At 42.7% G+C, this 20,249-nt stretch overlaps 1 protein-coding gene across 10 annotated transcripts in view; it reads left to right on the top strand.

Annotated features, from left to right (window-relative positions):
* The window catches only part of gabpb1 (GA binding protein transcription factor subunit beta 1), a 41,513-nt gene that overhangs the window by 14,058 nt on the left and 7,206 nt on the right, over positions 1 to 20,249 (top strand). For 7 of the 10 annotated variants that reach the window (XM_070858636.1, XM_070858642.1, XM_070858639.1 and 4 more), the window contains 3 exons: positions 3,706 to 3,813; positions 8,473 to 8,655; positions 9,077 to 9,192. In XM_070858636.1, coding sequence (XP_070714737.1) covers positions 3,706 to 3,813; positions 8,473 to 8,655; positions 9,077 to 9,192 — 407 coding nt within the window. Of the gene's footprint in view, positions 1 to 3,705; positions 3,814 to 8,472; positions 8,656 to 9,076; positions 9,193 to 14,451; positions 15,704 to 20,249 lie in introns of those variants that run through there. The other 3 variants (XM_070858643.1, XM_070858635.1, XM_070858637.1) reach the window with 3 other exon arrangements.

Below are 20,249 nucleotides of genomic sequence, written 5' to 3'. Positions count from 1 at the left end.
AGAAATAAACACAGCGTCAAGTTATATTATTCCTCATTGGTCCTTGACATTACTAGCAAAGATCACCAGTGAAATGTAATACAGGTCAGCCTCCCAAATCCAGAGTTCCAAAAACCGGAATGTTCCGAAATCTGGACATCACGCAGATCGGAGGAGGGGTCATCCGAAATCCGGAAATATGTTCCGAAAACCAGCTTTTTTTTATAGGAAGCAAATAAACTCCCTGCTGCCTCCAGTGTTCCCTCCTCGATCGGGTCAGGTCGGTGCGCTGTGTCCTGGGGCTGGCTGCTCCTCTTCTCCCCGCTGTTCCAGTATTCCCCGCCCGAGGTCGGGTCAGAACACTGTTGGAAAAATAGGTACACGAAAGTCGAAAGCAAGGGTTTCCGGATTTGGAATGTCGGATTTCTGTTCCGAAATCTGGAATGGCTTTGGTCCCAAGGTTTCCGGATTTGGGAGGTTGTACCTGTATGAAATAGTTGTCCCAGATTAGTAATGAAGTAATTATTAAACTGCAGTCCTGCTGGTAAATTTGGTTTTAAAGTTGAGCTTTCTCAAAAGGCAGATAGTGGGTATACACTGAAACTGCTTCCCATTAAAGTTCAGAGGCTGGAGCTATTTGTGTCATTAAATAACATATAAATCATTTAGATATTGTTTTGTTTGGTCCTAATTAAGAAGCTCAATGTTTTATAATTGTTTTTAAGCTTTTTCCATTGGCTTCAGATGCCACACACTATTTCTTGGTTGACCAGCGACAGCTCCCAGGCCTTTGCTGTCTACACAAAGCTCGAAAGATACTCGGACATCTGCAGGGAAGCACCTGTCTGCTGTTCAGTGGTTTGGCCTGAACATGTGGCTAAGATTCTGACCTCGCTGTGATATTACTGCCATTATTTTACTGTGCAGAGCGAAAAACAAACAGTAAACGTTCAGTTTTCCTCTGATAATTCTTTTAAAAAGGAGACACTGCCTGTGCAAAGTGGTCGATTTCACATTTGAGTGTGCATGTGCGGCACATGCCTGATCATGAGTAAAACGACCCAAAGTGTTTTTAAATGTTCAGTAAATCTTTGGATTGGAAAATGAGTGAAGAGCCTAATTGGCTTTGCCCCATGTCCTCCTACTAAAGAGGTTGCTGTGATGCTCATTATAGGGGCTAAAGGATTCTTGATCATCAAGTTTTATAAGATGAACTCCAGGTGTATGTTATAAGGGAAAAGATGTTTATATTCATGACCATATTGTGGGAATGTGTAGAGCGTGTCATTGGGGAGGGAGGAGTCAAATCATTTATTGGCTACTGTGAGATGTTTCAGGGACTAGAGAATCAGAGTTACTTATCCCTTTGATGTACATTTCTAACCCTGAGCAAGCACATTTTCTGAAAGGAAACCCAGTCAGGTTCCTGTCGTTTTTCCTTTAAATTTCCATTGGTGGAAATGAAGGTTGCCGGACCATTGATCGTGCGGAGCCGCAGTCACACTGGACCACAAACAGTCAATCTGAGTAATGTGCTTCCTGCGGGTTACATGCACAGTTCGGTGTTTGGACAGTTGGTTGAAAGCCTACAAAAGCATTTCATTGTGCTCCCTATTTTTGTGTTGTATGCAAAATTTGATACTGCGTTCTATATCATTAAATACTGAGAAGAGCAATGGTCCCAACGCTGACCACTGTCTAATTCCATTAACCACTGTTTTCTGCCCTTTTAGCCAACTTCGTATCTTTTGAAAATTCATACACACAACATCCACTGCACTTCCTTTATTAATATACTGTTACTTCCTCAGACTGACTTATCTTTTACAAATCCCAATACTTTTCTAGGTGAGATTCACTTTCTTATGGCCTCTAGAAGCTGATAGGTTAACGAGCTCATCCTATCTCCCTTTTTGACAGGGGTGTTATATTGGCAACCTTCCAATCCTCTGACACAACTTCTATATCCGAGGATATTTGAAAGATTGTGATCAGAACCTCTGCTATTTCCTTTCTGACTTCACTGAGAATTCTAGGATACAGCCACCAGGGCCTTGTGCCTTTTCCACTTTGAGTTTCACCAATTTTAGTACTACTTCCTTATCTATGGTTATCCTATCTACTTTCAACGCCTGCTGTTGTACCCTTTCATCCTCACGACCACACTCTTGTGTGAAAACCTCAGCAAAGTTCTGACTTAGTATCTATGCCATTCCTTCATCCTCCATCTCTAATCGACCTTACCCATTCTTCAATTATTTAACTTTTATGTGTTTATGAAATCCTTTTGTTCCCTGCCATTCTTTCTTTATAATTTCTCTTGGTTTAGCTGAGTTAGTTACCTTTTATGTGATTGAAATTGCCTTTTTCTCCCAATCTTTGACTGTTCCCTCTTCTTTGCAAATTTTTAAAACCAAGCTAATTATGTTCCCCCACCTTTACATTACCAGTTCCTCTTTCATTTCTGAGAACTAGACATCTTATTAGATTAAACACCTACTATAAATGGAATGGCTTTATGGATATCACTGACTAGTGACCTACAATCATTCTGGTTTACTGGTTCAGTGAGTGAGTGATTATAAGTTTTATTTTTATTCATTCTCTGGATGTGGGCATTGCTGGCACTTAACAGCCAGCCTTCAATATTGTAACTTATAGAAAATAATGAGAACTGGAGAAATGGTGGGGTCTATTGGGGCCTAGAGCATTAGTGGCTATGCTTGTGCCTTGGGGGGGTATGGGAAGAGAAAATATGTTCACGTAAAGCTTTTGGTCTTTAGAAACTGACAGCACAGAAGGAGGCCATTTGGCCCGTCGTGCCTGTGCTGGCTCTGTGAGCACTCGTACTTAGTCCCACACCCTGCTTTTTGTCCTTCACCCTGTAAGTTGCTTATCCTCAAGTACCTGTCCAACTTCCTTATAAAATTATTTATGGAATCAGCTTCCACCACCTTTTCCAGTAGAGCGTTCCCGATCCTGATAGCTGAGTGAAAACATCTCTCCTCTAGATCTTTTAAATCTATGACCTCTGGTTATTAACAAACTGACCAGAGGGAACAGCCTTTCTCTATCTACTCTATCAAAACCCCTGATTTGAAAGATTTCATATAGTCAAAGGGGCCATCTGAATTTACAGTGTTAACTGATGCTTTGTACATATGTGTATAATGTATATAAATCGGTCATGGGTTTCTTGCTGTTTATATAATCATCGAATAAATAACTAGATATATGATCAGAATCTCAACCTTTTTTATGTAATTAGCCCACCTCCCTAAATTTAACCCTCCTACACATGTCCACGTAACAAAATAAATGTTTTAAACTATATCTGAGAAAATAGCATAATGAGTGAGTTCAGACGTGACGTATTCTGCTTCTCGCTCTCTCCCTTGAGTTATATATCTTTATTGCTATATTCAGTGAAACAATTTCTACTAAAATGACATTTTCTCCTCCACCTATTTCTGTGTTACATAAATGGTACATTTTAATATAAATTGATTAGATTTGAGCTCCTCAAAGTATAATATTCTGAGTATAATCGGAGTATGTATGAGTAGTATTGTAGCATTGTTTTATGGTAATCCTTAAATAATAAACTGCTACAGATAGTTTTAGAAATGGAGTCTATTTAAACATGTTAGTCCTGACAATATAGGTGACTTCACAATCTTCTAACGTATCGAGGATGACCTAACCCATCCCTTGGTTTTCACACAGTGAGGAATTACAGAAGGGCTTGCTTTTCGTTTGCGAATACCAGAGTTTGGAATGATGAGGACAACTATGTGCCCGCTGTTTCAGAACTGAATGGACCCCACTTTGAGAGTAAATATGATTGGCAATCTCTGCACTTAAGAAATAAGTGGGAATGGTGTTAGAGATAAAAGCGACTGTGTCTGAACTGAATCCAGCCCACTGTCTGATCTTGAGGTTCTTTCAAAGCAGACATGCTTATCTGATACTTTTTCAAAAACAGACTAGGCTAGTATGAATGTAACTTTCAATTATGTCCACAAAATACCTCCTATTGGAGAGACTCTTAGTTACTAAAGTGCTGAAAATGTTAGTATTGGTGATAAAGAACTAAGTCTCTGTCTTTCCCCTTTTCAACCTGAGCAGTGCGGTCAGGTGGGATGGAATAAAGCTTTGTGTGATTGGCATAGCAGTAGACCTATAACATATTTTTTCCAACAGTATTTGTTAAACAGTAACTATTTGTACTGCACTTTTTTTGACCGACGTCAAGACCCACCCACACCCAGGCCGCCCCCCCCCCCCCCCCTCCCGGGCCTCAGCTGGCCTGGGGCCGAGAGTGGCGGCGGCAAGCAGAGAAACGACGGGGTGGAGGGAGGGGGCGTGGGCGAGGCTGGGGGAGGGGGCGTGGGCGAGGCTAGGGGAGAGGGCAAGGCTGGGGGAGAGGGAGAGACGGGTGGGGGAGAGACTGGGGGAGGGGGAGAGTGAGTGTGAGAGACTGGGGAAGGGGGGAGGGGGAGAGGGAGAGGGAGAGTGCGAGACTAGGACTGGGGGGAGGGGGCGAGACTGGGACTGTGGGAGGGGGCGGGACTGGGGGAGGGGAAGGGGGCGAGACTGGGACTGGGGGAGGGGGAGAGTGAGGGGGCGGGACTGGGGGGGGGGAGAGTGAGGGGGCGAGACTGGGGGAGGGGGGAGAGTGAGGGGGCGAGACTGGGACTGGGGGAGGGGGGAGAGTGAGGGGGCGAGACTGGGACTGGGGGAGGGGGGAGAGTGAGGGGTGGGACTGGGATTGGGGGAGGGGGAGAGTGAGGGGGTGAGGCTGGGGGAGGGGGAGAGTGAGGGGGCGAGACTGGGACTGGGGGGTGGGGGGGGGGAGAGGCGGGGGCAGGTAGAGAGGGAGGCTGGGGGGAAAAGTGTGAGGGAAAGAGTGAGTGAGAGAGTGATTGAGGCTGGGGGTGGGGTAGGAGAGAGAGAGGCTGTGGGGAGAGTGAGACTGGGGGGGATTGGAGGGGAGAGAGGGAACTCTGAAGACGGATCACGTTCTTCCAAACCCCTACAAGGGACATCGTTGGAGTGGATGCTATCCAGAAATCATGACACTCCCTATTCACTTCATACCCAATAAACCTGTTAACGATCCGTACACTATACCTGCCCCAACTATGGTGGGGTAGGACCGGCCGCCTCTTGTTGTCTTCTAGGGAGCTCTGTCCTCTGTCACTTCAGGAAATCAAAGTGGATCGAGTTATAATTTGCAAAGTCAGTGAGAGCTTGTGATGAGCGGTTCCAGTTACATATTCCTGTGCAACTTTAGGGTATGGCTTATCCTCCAAAGGGACCAATCATAGGCAAAGGGTGGAGCATGGTGGCCATTTTTGCAGTACAAATAAGTGCACCCTTTGTTAAATTAATATTAAAAATAAATGATCTGTTGGAGGTTATGGTGCAGAGCCTGGGCAGAGGGCGAATAGAAGGATGAGGTGGGATACAAACAGGAGACTGTGATGTTCCAACAGTCCCTATGCTGAAATATATAATGAAGTAAAGCATGAAGTGAAATGTTAATACAGTACTGTACTTACTTAAGGACCACTATTCTCGCCTGGAATCTGCTGGATCTTAAAACTAACTGTACAGGCATGTCCCACTCCTGGAGCACCTTCACAGGTTGCTGTTGCACAGTAGGTGTTTCAGAATTGCACACCAATACAGCCTCGAGCTAGTGACTAGGACAAGCCACAAAGTGTGCAACGCGCCCCCTCCCCGGGTCATTTCGGGCCAAGATCAGGAGGCTGCTTCTTGGGGACGCAGCACCATGGAATATTGATTCATTGCATTACTGAAGTAAGTTACAAAGTGAATTGATCCTATAACTATTAACAGTTTTGGACAGGAATTCTGCAGCTTCAGATTGTGATTCTTAGCATGTTGCAATACCTCTTTTTCTGCCACTTTCCTCCTTTCCCCTCCCCCTCCCCCTCCTGAATACATTGACCTAATTAGGGGGACATTTCTATATGCTCTGGTCTCTGGTTTCTCCTCTAAGTCGTGGGTCTTCATCTGTGAGCTGAAACAGTGAATGTTTGCAGGCTATTTGATCACAGGAGATTTACATTCCACCCCCAGCCCAACGAGGGTGCTGAGGCCAGTTGTACTGTTATTACCACCACCTCACAGATCAGCGAACTAAACACAGAGTGGGGTTAACCCTGGGACTTCCTAGTCTGTGCCTCGGGTACATGCTGCCTTATTGAGATTCTCTTAAAGGCGGGCTGCTCTTGTGCACCTGCTAGTAGCAGGTTACAGAGCAATGTGTGAAACATCTATGTGCAGGATGTGGGTGGGAGAGGGGCATTGAATGGTAAAACATTTGTATGAGTACCGTTTTTTTGTTTACCGTTTACATTTTGTAGCTTTAGGAGAATTTGATTGGTAATGTTCATAGGATCATAGAAAATAATGACACATAAGGAGGCCATTCAGCCCATTGTGTCTGTGCCGGTCGAAAAAGAGCTACCCAGCCTAATCCCACCTTCCAGTACTAGGTCCATAGCCCTGTAGGTTACGGCTCTTTAAGTGCATATCCAATGTGATGAGGGTTTCTGCTTCTACCATCCTTTCAGGCAGTGTGTTCCAGACTCCCACCACTATCTGGGTGAAAAAAGTTTTCCTCGTCTCCCCTCTAATCCTTCTACCAACTACTTTAAATCCATGCTGCTTTTTGCATTAAATTAATGCAGCTTGAAAACTCTGCATGGCTTTTGTTTTTTTTTGGCCTGGCTTTTTAAACGTTTGGTTCAATTGCCAGAGTGGTGGTGCGTTATTAGCACTACCTCCGGAAAAACGTTGTGTTAACTTCAAAATTACTTTCAGAACAGATTAAAATGTTCAGTTGTCTGGAATATGTTATACAGGTATTAATAAAGGGAACAAAATTAAAAATCAAGGGATAACTAATGTTGTAAACGACGGGTAGAATGAATTTCCTGCTGATACACATCGTCCACCAACATACAGTTTAGAGGCTTTAAAATTAGGGAGGGCATCCAATGTCACCAGAGAGGAGCGCACAGCAGTTTAAGAATCCTCATGGCCTGTCTGGATAACAAATGTACTTTAATAAATGCTGAGGATGATTAAACTATTTTTCTTTACATATTGCAACCGTAGAAATACGTGTTTGATTAAATCTCTTGCTCAATTCAAGGGCGTAGTGATTGCCATCTGCATTTGTGTCTAAAGTAACCAGCCTTCCAACAGAGAGACTGTCCCCAACTACTCTCTGCACTATATGCAAATGAAGATTTAGTATGTTCAGTATATTTTTCATTTTGTAACCTTTGGTAGATGATGAGAACAGAGCTATACTGACAGCACCCAGCGATCTGGATGAGTTTGAGAATCCTAACCAGTAGTATACTTAGTGAGGAGATTGCTTGTCTGGAAATCATTATTATTTACTGTTTATATTTAACGTTTACCTGCCTTTTGGGTGCATATTGAGCAACATTTTACATAGTGATGGCTGTGTGTTTATTTCACCTACCTCTGAGCGATAGGTGTAATATTGTGAAGGGCAGGGATACAGTGGCCAATTACGCTCGCCGATCTTTTGCCTTACTCTCGGTGCTCCCTCAGCAGCTTGGGAAGATTAAGGACTCGAACCTGTCTTGCTATTCTTCGCACTGTGTGTAGGTGCTAAAGTGTACTGTAGTACTGTGTCACTTAATATTCTTCATCTCTCCAGGTACAAAATGAGTGATGTCCAGTGTGATGTCACATATTCTCTAACATTCATTCTGTTGATGAAATCCCCAAATAATTATTTTTAAATGAATGGTACACTATTATCTTTGTCTTTTTGGAGAATGCGTTTAACCGTGCTGTATTATTCCAGATCAGCTAGAATAAAGTCGACCAACCAGAGCAAAATCTGGTTAAAATTAATTATCATGTTTTTGCAACTGAGACATTGTCAAGATCAGCTCCTTGGAACCTTTCATGGGTTTTTAAAATTCTTCCAAACTTGGTACCAATGCAGTAAAAAGCTGACCCTTTCTAGGAAAGGATACCTATAACAGTCACAGTGTGAATGACCATTTGACACTTGTTTGATTAGGTCACATGGTGCTCCTGGTTTTGGATTCTGTTAAATCTGCAAACCGGTGGCGACTTGCTATGTGGCGTCTGTCTGGCGCTGCCTTTTGATTCATTATTGTCCAGTTATAGTTTTTAATCTTGAATGCAGAGTTACCATTCTTGTCATATACTATTGGAATTCCAGTCAATCCATGCTTCTCTTCCATACTTCCTAGTAAATGCTTTAGAAGCAGGATTGACTGAGACTTATTAGCAGGTCATCTGACAGTCTTCTGGATCAGGGGTAAATCTTTCAACTTAGTCAAGAGTTGCTAAGTTTTAGGTGTTGCTTACTACATACTGAGGTCTGAAGTGGAAAACATTGATTTCCAAAATTCAGTGTTAAAAGAGAAATATTAATTTTACTTTCAGCAGTTGCCACAGAAGAAGTAGTAACAGCAGACTCGGTGGACAGCGCTATTCAACAAGTTGTCAGCAGTGGAGGACAGCAAGTCATTACCATAGTAACTGATGATATTCAACTGAGCAACCTACAGGCAGCCAGTGACAGCATGAATCAACCAATCATTGTGACTATGCAGGATGGACAACAAGGTAGAGTGTAATCCATTGATCAAATACTAGTGTGGATGAAAGCTGATTGTGTTTAGTCATTATTTCCCAGCAGTCTTCTGTGGCCCTACATGCAAGGTACATATTCCCAAGCTGAGTATCCCAGGATAAGTGAGCAAGTGTAGCACATTCATGGTTACACACTGAATTAAAGACAGCACGTAGTACTCGTGTGGCTCCACTTTCTGATACCAAAAATAAATGTGTTTTAGATAATTTTTTTTTAGAGGTGACATCGATCACTGTGCATCAAATACTTAACTCCAAATACCTGATGTACTGAAATTCAGTTCAGAAGATCTGCAGCTCGCAATCATTTAAAAAAAATGTAAGTGTAAGATTTCTGAGAATTCTGTTTCTGAAGTTGATTTTGTCCTGTGTAACCTGTGTCTGTGTGTTCTAGTTTTGACTGTTCCAGCAACTGACATTGCTGAAGAGACAGTGATCACTGAGGAGCCCTTGATGAAGAGGCGGTGTGTGGAAATAATTGAAAATCACACTGACACCACAGAAATCGAGGTAAGTGTACGAAAGCTCAGTCTTTTCAGGCAGAAGGATAATCTTGGTTAAAGTGCTGGATAGTGCCACATCTGTTGTGTAACTATTTGCTTTATTATCTGAAGTACTGCAATGAGTGATTCTTTTCTACCATTATCTCATGGTGCCACATTGGCTGCAATGTGATCACTGTGGCTACATACACCACTGTCGCTAACCATCGTTTTCTTCACGACCGACACTCATTTTAACGCTCCCTCAAATACCTGTCGCAAATAATCTGTTTTCTTTAAAGTTAAATAATGGTTAGAAACTGCTCACTTAACTGTTGTCTGCACACTGAGTGCGATAACAAATATCAGGAGATGCGATCTCTGCAAACACTTACTATTATGGTAACACATTTAGAGATATAGATCCTATACATAATTATCATAGCTCGGTGATATTGCACACATTTCTTGGATTGAGAAAGCAGGGTATGGGAAAGGGGAGGGCCAAGATCCCCAGCACCATGGTTCCCATTATGCAGCAATTCCCATAAACTTCTCTTTATATCTGTGCTTAAACTGCTGCACGATGTGAGTAGGATTCTGAAAGGGGGAGCAACATTTTCCATAACACACCCTCGTGTTCAGAGTGGTTAATTAGGAACATTTAGACTCTGAAATTCCTGGTGCGGCCTTAAGATGTTTGGTAGATGTGGAGCCCCCTGGCACCAGCTGAAGTTCTGGGATGGGGGTCAATTGCACTGCTGGGTTTTGGATGGACTGGTGTAGCTGGGTGAGGTGGGCGGGTTGCTGCAGTACAGACTCCAGAACCAACATCAAACGTTAATGGCCTGCTGTGCTGCTTCTAGTTTTGACAATGCAATTAGTTGTAGTCTGAAAGCGGCTTTAAGTTGTGGAATTGCGCCCCAATCACTGGTCCCGGTAACAAAGGACGACGGCGTCTACCCAGCATTGGGCAGAGCGTAAATTATGGAAATGTGTCGCTCGTCACATCTCCCTCATTCACACGGCATTGTCATACGCCTACCTGTTGGCGAGCCATCGCGTGTGTGGAGCTTGCCCACAATTTCTGGCAGCTCCCAAAAATGGGTCCGAACTCTGCTGGATCTGGATCCCACCCCAAATTCCAGGCCCCATGAGCCTCTCCAGCCCAGGAATTGGGAGTTCTCTCTCTATATAATCTCTAGACAAGATAATTCTCGAATCATCTCATAACTTCCAACAGCAATCATTTTCTGGCAATCCCTTGAGCATAAAGGGCATTAACAGTGTAAGATTGAGCTGGTGCTGAGGTGAGTGAGGAAATGCTATAATGTTTTGTCCACTTTCTCCCCTGATTCCATCCGCCCAACCTTGAGTTGTCAATCTCCAGGACTTTTAGTCAATTTATTCTGCTCTGCCGAATTGCCCTTGGCCACCCTGTTACTTACTTGGTTTTCACATTGCTTGTCCATTAAATTCCTGCCCTAACTTTCTGCAGCGAGTTTAACAGTGTTAAGTACCTTTTTAACAATGTGATAATTGTTAATGCAGTGCCGGTCATCCTCTTTGATCCAGAAAGGGAACAATTTAAACTGTTCAATTTAGAAGTATTTTGCCCAGTTTCCTTCTCTGTTGTTCCTCTGTTTCTTTCTCAACCCTTAAATCTCATTGGTTAAGGAGATACACTGTTGGTCCCGCCGTTCACTCGAGTCCCACGTGCTCCGTCGCGCTTCGAACACTGTACGGCACATCAAGAATGAGTTGAAGAGTGCATGAAAAAGTCTTAACTAATAGTGTACGTCATGAGATGCCTCGCTCCAGCAAATTCTGGGCCATTAGCTGAAAAAAATACACACACATAACAAAGCTTGCCTGTATGTACATTAATGAATGCATGTAACAAATTTCCTGGACAGCAATTATAAGATCGAGCTCAAAGTTAACAAATCACTCGGTCAAGATGGGATGCATCGTAGGTTGCTGAGGGAGATAGCAAAAGCTCTGACCACAATCTTGGATATGGGATTGGAGCCAGAGTATTGCAAATGTTACACCCCTATTCAAAGAAGGGGAGAGGGATAAACCTGGTAACTGGTAACTGCAGGCCAATCAGTCTAACATCAGTGGTGGGAAAACTACTAAAGACCATTGTCAAGGACAAAATTAATTCTCACTCGGAGAAGCATGGGTTAATAAGGTACAGCCAGCACGGATTTATTGGAGGCGGATCGTGTCAGACTCACCTGATTGAGTTCTTTTGAAGTAATAGAGGATTGATGCACATATGGACTTTCAAACGGCACTTGATAAAGTGCCACATCATAGACATATTTAGAAAATAGAAGCACATGGTATTAAAGGGACGGTGGTAACTTGGGTACGTAATGGGCTGAGGGATCGGCGGCAGAGAGTAGTGGTGATCGGATGTCTTTCTGACTGGAGAGAAGTGTGCAGTGGGTCGGTATCAGGATCATTGTTTTCTTGTATATAAATGAGCTGGACTTGGATACAGTGAGCGCAATTTCCACTTTTGCGGATGATACAAAACTTGACAATGTAGTAAACAGTGAGGAGGATGGTAGCAGACAATAGGAGGATAGAGACAGACGGGTGAAATGGGTAGACACATGGCAGATGTAATTTAATGTGTATAAATGTGAAGTGATGCACTTTGGGATGAACAACATGGAGAGGCAGCTTAATCTCAATGGTATGATTTTTGAGGGGGTGCAAGAACAGAGGGACCTGAAGTGCATTTTCCAAATCTTTGAAGGTGGTAGGGCCGGTTGATGAGGCAGTTAAGAAAGTGTACGAGATACTTGGCTTTATAAAAAAGGGCAATAAACACAAAAACAAGGAAGTGATGCTATAAACCATTACAAATCGCTGGTTAGTCCTCAGCTGGAATATTGTTTACAGCTCTGGGCACTGCGCTTCAGGAACGATGTCCAGACCCTGGAGACGGTGCAGAGGAGATTTACTAGAATGGGACCAGGGATGTGGGACTTCAGTCACATGGAGAGACTAGAGAAGCTGCGATTGTTCTCCTTGGAGCAGAGAAGGTTAAGGGGAGATCTAATAGAGGTGTTCAATATGATGAGGGGTTTTGCTCGAGCAAGTTGAGCGAAACTGTTCTCTCTGGCAAGCGGGTCAGTAACCAGAGGTCACAGGTTGAAAATAATTGGCCACAAAGGTAGAGGAGAAATGAGGAGAATGTTTTTCACATAGGGGTTACGATCTGGAACGCACTACCTGAAAAGGTGGTGGAAACAGATTCTATAGGAAATTTCCAAAGGCAGAGTTATGGGGAAAAGCCGGGAGTGGGGCTAAATCCGGCACAGGCACGACCGGCCGATGGCCTCCTGTGCGGTTAGATTCATGATTCTACAAATTATTGTGCTTTTTTTTTTACAAAAAGGACAGCCGGGCTTTTATATACCATCTTAGAAGAGCTGATAGACATCCAATCCAATATTCATGGTTTGATCCAGTCTAAGTAACCATTTGGATGCCGAATGTTCAAGTTAAACCGTATAAGCTGTGTAACGCCCACCACAGAGTTCCGTGCCATCATTTTTGCATATCCATCCATCTATTACATCGTCATGTTTCAAAATATCTTACTTTATTACAAATGCAAAACGATCTTTTTTTTTAAAAGGGAGGCAGTCATTTATGTGAAACCTTAAATTTCCAAGCAATTAAATTGATTGAGTTCAGGAGGTTAAGTAGCGGCAGGTGCCTGCACTTCACATTAAGAGCAGTGACAGGCCAAGTTAGAAGCTAAACATCACTGCAGTGCTCCAGAGTAACCGTGAGCAATGCCACAGGAGATCAGCTGGTGGACTGCTGGCTCTGCTGCAGCTTGCCAAGTTAATGAGACAGCCTTCTTCAGTTTGAAGTTCTGATTGAGCTCTCTGAGTGCGTGTGGGTTTCTGCCACATGCTGAGTCTCTCCATTTGGGTCAGGAACTTTACAAATTGAAAATGGAATGTCATTTTTATTATGTGGATACTTGTAGAGTTCAGTATGTACTGAACATACCACATCACAGCATCTATTATCACATAAATGGACATACTAGATCGAAGAGCTGCCAAATGGGTAAAATATATTGTATGTTACAATCTAATGGCTTGGTGACTCCCTTTGGAATTTCTGAAGCAGGGTCCGTCCACCCGGACTGCCACCACACGCAGTAAGGAAACCAATGCTTCAACATGGCATCCATAAATGGTAGCTTTAGGGGGATCAGTGCTGGCTTCTAGTTTTAGGTTCTGCCTCCAGTTTTCCTGTTCCTGACTGTGCTGAATCACATTGGCTATGGTTCCACATCTTCCGGTCACTGGAACCGCACACAGACTGAGAGTCCAAGCGGCAAGACATGGCAGGTCACTGGCCTTTGGGAGAGGTAGCACACGCGCTCACACACACGCTCATGCACGCACACACATACCCATGCTCACCCACTCCCACGCTCTCTCACACACACACTCACGCGCTCTCGCACGCACGCAGTCACACGCACACATGCTCGCCGCGCTCACACTCTCACGCGCGCGCTCTCACACACCCACTCACGCGCAATCTCACGCGCTCTCAGACATGCACACACACGCTCTCTCACACGCACGCACGCTCTCACACACACACATGCACCACCCCCCCCCCCCCCCACACGCGCGCTCACACACAAATGTTCCAGCAGGAGGCACAGCGCAGCAAGCTTGGCTGTTCTTTGTTTCCCAAGCACAGGGTGCTAATGTCAATTTTGACTTCTCCCTCGCTGTCCCGGCTGGGACTGGCTTCCAGTTTCAACAGCAGCAGATATCTTCCAAACAAATCATCTGGGAACGAAAACTGTTTAACCAACTCCAGAGCTCTATTGGATCAGCTGAAAAAGTTGACTTTGAAACTTCACTGCAGGTGAAACAATAAAAACTAGTTTTTGTTAGGAACTAAATTCTGAGGCCACCTTCTGAATTTGAAATAGAACCTGCTTAATTTACAGATTGGATGAGTTGGTGCACTTTTTGCTGGTATTAGTCACAGATAATCTGGAACAAATTTATTTATTTTAAACCTCTCTAACTTTACTTTGTCAAGCAGTTAAATTTTACTTTTTCCACTTATAATTTTATTAGACACAAAATTCAAACAGTTCTGAACAAATGCAAGGTCCGAGAAACGGGTGCATTCGCTGGGACCACAGTCTATCCCCAGTGACGCTTCTGTAAACGTTCACCAGAAACCGTGACGTTAATTTGTGATTGTGTTGTTGTTTTAGGTTCACAGTGAGATGTTAAATACACAAACATTCCTGGTTAATCTAATGGAAAAGGAGCATGAATTAGAGCAAGCACAGTGATGTACTTAGAAGAATGGAGGAAATTTAATGCCAAGATTTACCAAAAGAAGCAGAGCAAAGGAAGGCCAAAATATATATTTTTAAAATTAAAATCTCGGCCTATTTGCATTGGTATTTCAAATTGCTGATGTATGCCGGAGTAAGCTGTGTAATGGAAGTCTGACTTATTTGGGAAACTTGAAATATGTAACACCGGCTTCTCAAATGCCCCGTCAATTAAATGCTTTTGTGTAACAAAAAAAGATAAATTAAATAATGTTGAACTATGAAGAGTCCGAGATGTAAGCTGCTCTATGATGCTGTTTGAAAGTGGATAACATCTATATTTTTATTTCTCTGGATAAAGACAGGGTAACTTGAATTTTATTTTAATAAATACAAAATTAGCCCAGAATTCCCACTCATTTGGGTGTTTACTTATCGAGACTGTCTGTTAGCAATCTGAAGGAAACACACATTTTATTATAGATACTCTTTTTATAACTTGCACTTTTCAAATAATGATTCCAACACCATGCATGTGTAGTTATGGGAGAGGAGGCAGGAAGTGTCCTCAACGTTCTGTTTCAAAGTGAAACAAATGATAAATACAACTTTTATTTTTTATTTCACAAAACCTTTTTATTGGTTTTGACTCTGAAATCTCGTGTCCTAATTATTTTGCATTCCAAAACAAGGCCTGTTAGTTCTGTGAGTAAGATGCTATCTCCTGAACTCTCTCTAGCTGGCAATAAGGGATTTAATGATCAATAAACGACTTGTACATATTTTAAAATATGTTGAATCTGTAACTGAGATGGGGGAGGCGGGATCAGGAGCTGTGAAATGCCAGCTTACTACATGATTCTGTGAGGGTGCTTTGGGAATTTGAAATCAAATCCCCAGGATATGTTGAGGTGGTGTCTGTTTCAGGAAGGGGCTGTTTTCCGAACAGCTATTTAAATATTACTGCCCTAGTGTAGCCTGGATTCCATCTTAATGTTGTTTACACATAGGGGCAAATGGATGTTTCTGTTAGGAACATTTATCCAATAAATGTTAAATAAATGTTAGTTACTTTTTCTTATTTTTGTCATATTTAAATATGAATAAGATAAAACAGCAAAATGCTGCGGATGCTGGAAATCTAAAATAACAGAAAGCACTGGAAATACTCAACAGGTCAGGCAGAATCTGTGGAGAGAAACAGAGTTAACGTTTCAGGTCTGTGACCCTGCGTCAGAACTCGGGAAAGGGCTGTTTTACAGTTGTGACGCAAGGTCGTCGACCTGAAACGTTAACTCAGTTTCTCTCTCCATAGATGCTGCCTGACCTGTTGAGTGTTTACAACATTTTCTGATCTTATTGAAGAATAAGGTCTTTGTTTGCTGCCTGACTGTCGTAGACGATGTTCGCCACCAAAATCCTTTTTCTTTATGAAGCCTTCATAAACTGATCGCTGTGAATAAACCCTCTGCTTCTGTCAATTCTTTCATATTTCCTGTGGTTTTATAGTTATACTCCATCAATGTATCTTTCTTTAGAATCCTGTGCATTTTCTACATTAAATTCCACAGATTCTCATGCTCAGATCAGTCCATTTTCATGTTTCCAATAATGATGGATTGTACAAACGACTACATTTAGGACTGAGCGGCTAAAAAAACAATTTAAAACTTAACACTGGTTTTGATCATCCAAATTGACCTCAGTTTTATTGGACTTTCTTGTTGCTAATTGCTACTGATTGCCTCTCTCCAGGTTCTTTGTTCATTTAGATGGTGGCTTTAGTTAAAACTCTACCCTCATAAAATTGTAGAATGTGTCTGAAATTCCTTTCTTTAAAAAAAAATGGAAAGTATTAGGCTATTTATTACATAATATTCACACAGCAAAATTTCAGGGCTGTGTAGCACTACAAATACCTGCAGGTCCTGAAGGGCAGTTGTGTTGTGTTGAATTATCTCAGCCCATTTATTTCTCAGACTTTATGATTTCACATTGCTGTTTGGAAAGACTCTGGGAGCAAATGTTTTCTGCCAACTTCATTCGAAGTTCCTCTTCACTACCCTTTTCGCAAAGTCAGGCAGAGGAACTTTGTGATGTTCGGAAGGGGGCTGCAGACAATATGACTGCTCCCATACTGTGTGAGCCTCGCCAATCATTTTGAAAATGATAAACACACAAACCAGTCAGCAGGGAGAGGCACCAGTAACGTGAGATTATTTGGCAGTTCAGGAAATATTACTTTATCACAGTCTTTTTCACCAAATTAGGTTCTAGGCCATTTATATTCAATGTATAATCGTTAAATTTAATTCACTAGAGTATTCTATTGATCAGGCATATTTGGACTAATATATAATTTTTGTATTGCACAATTTGTTGTCTACTTTTAACTGAGGTTTTCTGTTTCATTTATTTCCCCCTCTCCTCCTGAGGTATTGACCCTTGCTATGGTATGGTTTAATGGGTACCAACAGCCTTCCAATACCTCACCCAATTGGCCATTTGTCCTCTGTGAACATGAACATTGTGTGTGGCCAGCCTATTCAGCCATGATGAGCATCGCACTGACCCCATCCCAACATGTACACCTTCCAGAGCTGGGAACTCTGGCTTTATTCCTCTTTATAGTCCAAGGCCCTTTGGCCAATTGTAGCATCCGAAACTGAATAGTGAACTATATTAGCAACACAGTAAGTGGGAGGAAGCCAATATCGCATGATATAGAGCTCTGGTCAGACTTCACCTTGAGGGCTGTCCAGCTCTGGTCACTGAGACACACAAGACCTCCAAGCCCTGGTGGTGGTTGAAAACAAGACTAATCCCTTGGGTCAGTGAATGCTGTAATGAGGAAAGGCAGGAGAAACTTTAATTTAATGCTTTAAAAAAAGAGATTTCTAGAGATATGTAAAATAGAAACAGTAAAGCTGTAACATTACCTTAAACTAATACAGGAAGCAGGTTCAAACTAGAAAAAGGCAAATTTAGGATGTGTGAAAAGAGGAGTAAACAACACATGGATGGACTTTCGGATAGTGTATTGGAGGGTATCGTGGGGAATTGTCGTTCTGGATGGATTGCCAACATTAATCTGAAGTGCCTGCCTGGGAAACATCCAAACATTCTCCAGGAATTGAACGTTCTGGTGCAATTGGCTCCACAACCCGTTGTGTGTTGACTCCACCAGAGCATTAGGGGAGATATCGGAAGATTGTCTGAACTAAAAAAAATAATTTCATTCTGTTCTGACTTTAATTTGCTGTACTTTGGTAGCTTGTTAAAGCAGTTCTGTAACCTGTGATACTGAAGGTGTCTGTATAACTTGGTCATTAAACGTGAGAGTGTACAAACTCGTCAAACCAAATTCACACGAGCACTATCCTGCTCAAAGTGCTGCGTTCAGGAATGGGAAAAGGCCACTTGGTCAATCCAGCTCACCTTGGGAACCAGATTTGATCTTTTTGTTATTTGTAGTAAAATTTGCAAATTAGTTAGAGAAGATATTACAGAATTTTCTGCAAGTAGGGCCTGCTCCATCTATCCCCACCCCGTTATGTTCATGTTCAGGAGGCCCACAAACTCTTCTGTCTTTCTCCACATTCATGTCTATAAGATCAGAAATATCTCTCATTCCTTTTTTGAATGGTTCAATGACCAGGGCACAGAGTTAGTTCCATGGTTTAATGGTCTCGATGAGAAGTCAGTGATTTTTGAATAGTTTCCTGTTTTGTGTCTTCAGTTATTGTCGCTGGTGTCAACCTCCATCCTTCATCATTAAAAACTTGGATTATGTTTCCACCCTCTCAACATGCCTTTTTCCCCCTCCCTCACTTAACCTCTGTTTTGTAGCTTAATGATCTATAACCTGAAGCTATTCTTGTCCCACTCCAGGGACTTGAGCAAATAAATCTAGACTCCAGTGCAGCGCTGAGGCAGTGCTGAACTGTCGGAGATGCTGTCTTTCAGATGAGATGTTAAACCGAGGCCCCGTCTGCCCCCTCAGGTGGACGTAAAAGATCCCATTGTACTATTTCGAAGAAGAGCAGGGGAGTTATCCCTGGGGTCCTGGCCAGTCATCATCATCATCATCATCATCAATATTTATCCCTCAATCAACATAACAAAAACAGTTTATCTGGTCATTATCACATTGCTGTTTGTGGGAGCTTGCGGTGTGCAAATTGGCTGCTGCGTTTCCCACATTACAACAGGGACTACACTCCAAAAGTAGTACTTTGGCTGTAAAGCGATTTGAGACTTCCCGTGGTCGTGAAAGGGCATACAGGCAACAGAGAGTGTTCAGTGATCCTGAACCTCAATGCAGATGCATTTTAGAGTTAGGAATGACTATGATGCTGCCAAACTTTCTTTGTCGCTTGGGAACTGCTCTTGTGCATTGTGGAGCGACTTGGTTGCAGAATGTTTTACTATGCAAATTAGTAAATGCACTTTTGTCACCCAAGGTGGAGCTCTTTTTAGGTATGACTCCAACCCACAAAAAATATCCCGCGATTGTTATCCAGTGTGAATATTTTAATTTCTCTCACTAGCCATCCATATGTTGCCAGTAGTTTATGCTGTGGGACTGTCCCAACGAGGCAATGTGCAGAATGCTCGAGTATAGCGAAGGCCATTCAGCCCCAGCACTTGTTTTGCCATCCTGTCTGATCATGGCTGATCTGTATCTCGACTCCATTTGCCTGCCTTTGCTCGTTATCCCTTGACCCCTTTGCCTTATAAAAACCTATTGATCGCAATCTTGCAGGCTTCAGTTGGCCTAGCCTCAACAGCTTTTTTCCCACTACCCTTTGTGTGGACAAAGTGTTTTGTGATTTCATTATTAAATGACCTTGTTGTCATTTTAAGATTGTGCTCCTCTGTTCTGGATTTTTCAACCAGAAGAAATGGTTTTCCTGTATCATTTTAAATACTTTGATTAGATCACCTCTCAATCTTCTAAACTCTAGGAAATACACATCAAGTTTATGCAATTTTTCCTCATCATTTAACTCTTTTAGCCCCAGAATCATTCTGGTGAATCTGTGCTGCAACCCACCCGAGCCCTATATATCCCGAGGTGCGGTGCCCAAAACTGAAGGCAGTGTCCAGATGGGATCTGACCAAGACTTTACAACTGAAGCATAACTTCCTCACGTTTGTCCAACGCCCCCCGCCCCTGTGCAATAAAGGCCAACATTCCATTCGCCTGTTGTACCTGAACACCCAAATCCCTTTGCTCCTCGACAACTCCCACTCTCTGACCGTTGAGAATGTGTCTTTCGTGGATCCAAAGTGGATGACCTCACACTTCCCTACATTGAATGCCATCCGCCACAGCTATGCCCATTCACTTAATCTAGCAATGTCCCTTTAACTTTATGCTCCTATCTGCACACTTGCTGTACCTCCTAATTTAGTGTCATCTGCAAACTTGGATGTACAACTCTGTCTTCCTTTATCCAACTCAAGATATATGAAGAAGAGCTGAGGCCCCAGTACAGATCCCTTGGAACAGCACTTTTCACATCCTGCCCACAAGAACCAACTCACTATCCCTACTCCCTGTCTCCTCCCAACCAACAACAACATCTTGTATTTATATAGCACCTTTAACGTAGTGAAACATCCCATGGCGCTTCACAGAAGTATTATGAGATAAAAATTTGACACCGAGCCGCACAAGTAGAAATTAGCACTGGTGAAAGAGGTATGTTTTAAGGAGCGTCTTGAAT

The sequence above is a fragment of the Pristiophorus japonicus genome, chromosome 17 (assembly GCF_044704955.1).
Source record: "Pristiophorus japonicus isolate sPriJap1 chromosome 17, sPriJap1.hap1, whole genome shotgun sequence".
NCBI classification, from domain to species: Eukaryota; Metazoa; Chordata; class Chondrichthyes; family Pristiophoridae; genus Pristiophorus; species Pristiophorus japonicus.
The sequence above is the reverse complement of the archived record's forward strand: the minus strand, read 5'-3'. Positions and strand labels throughout refer to the sequence as shown.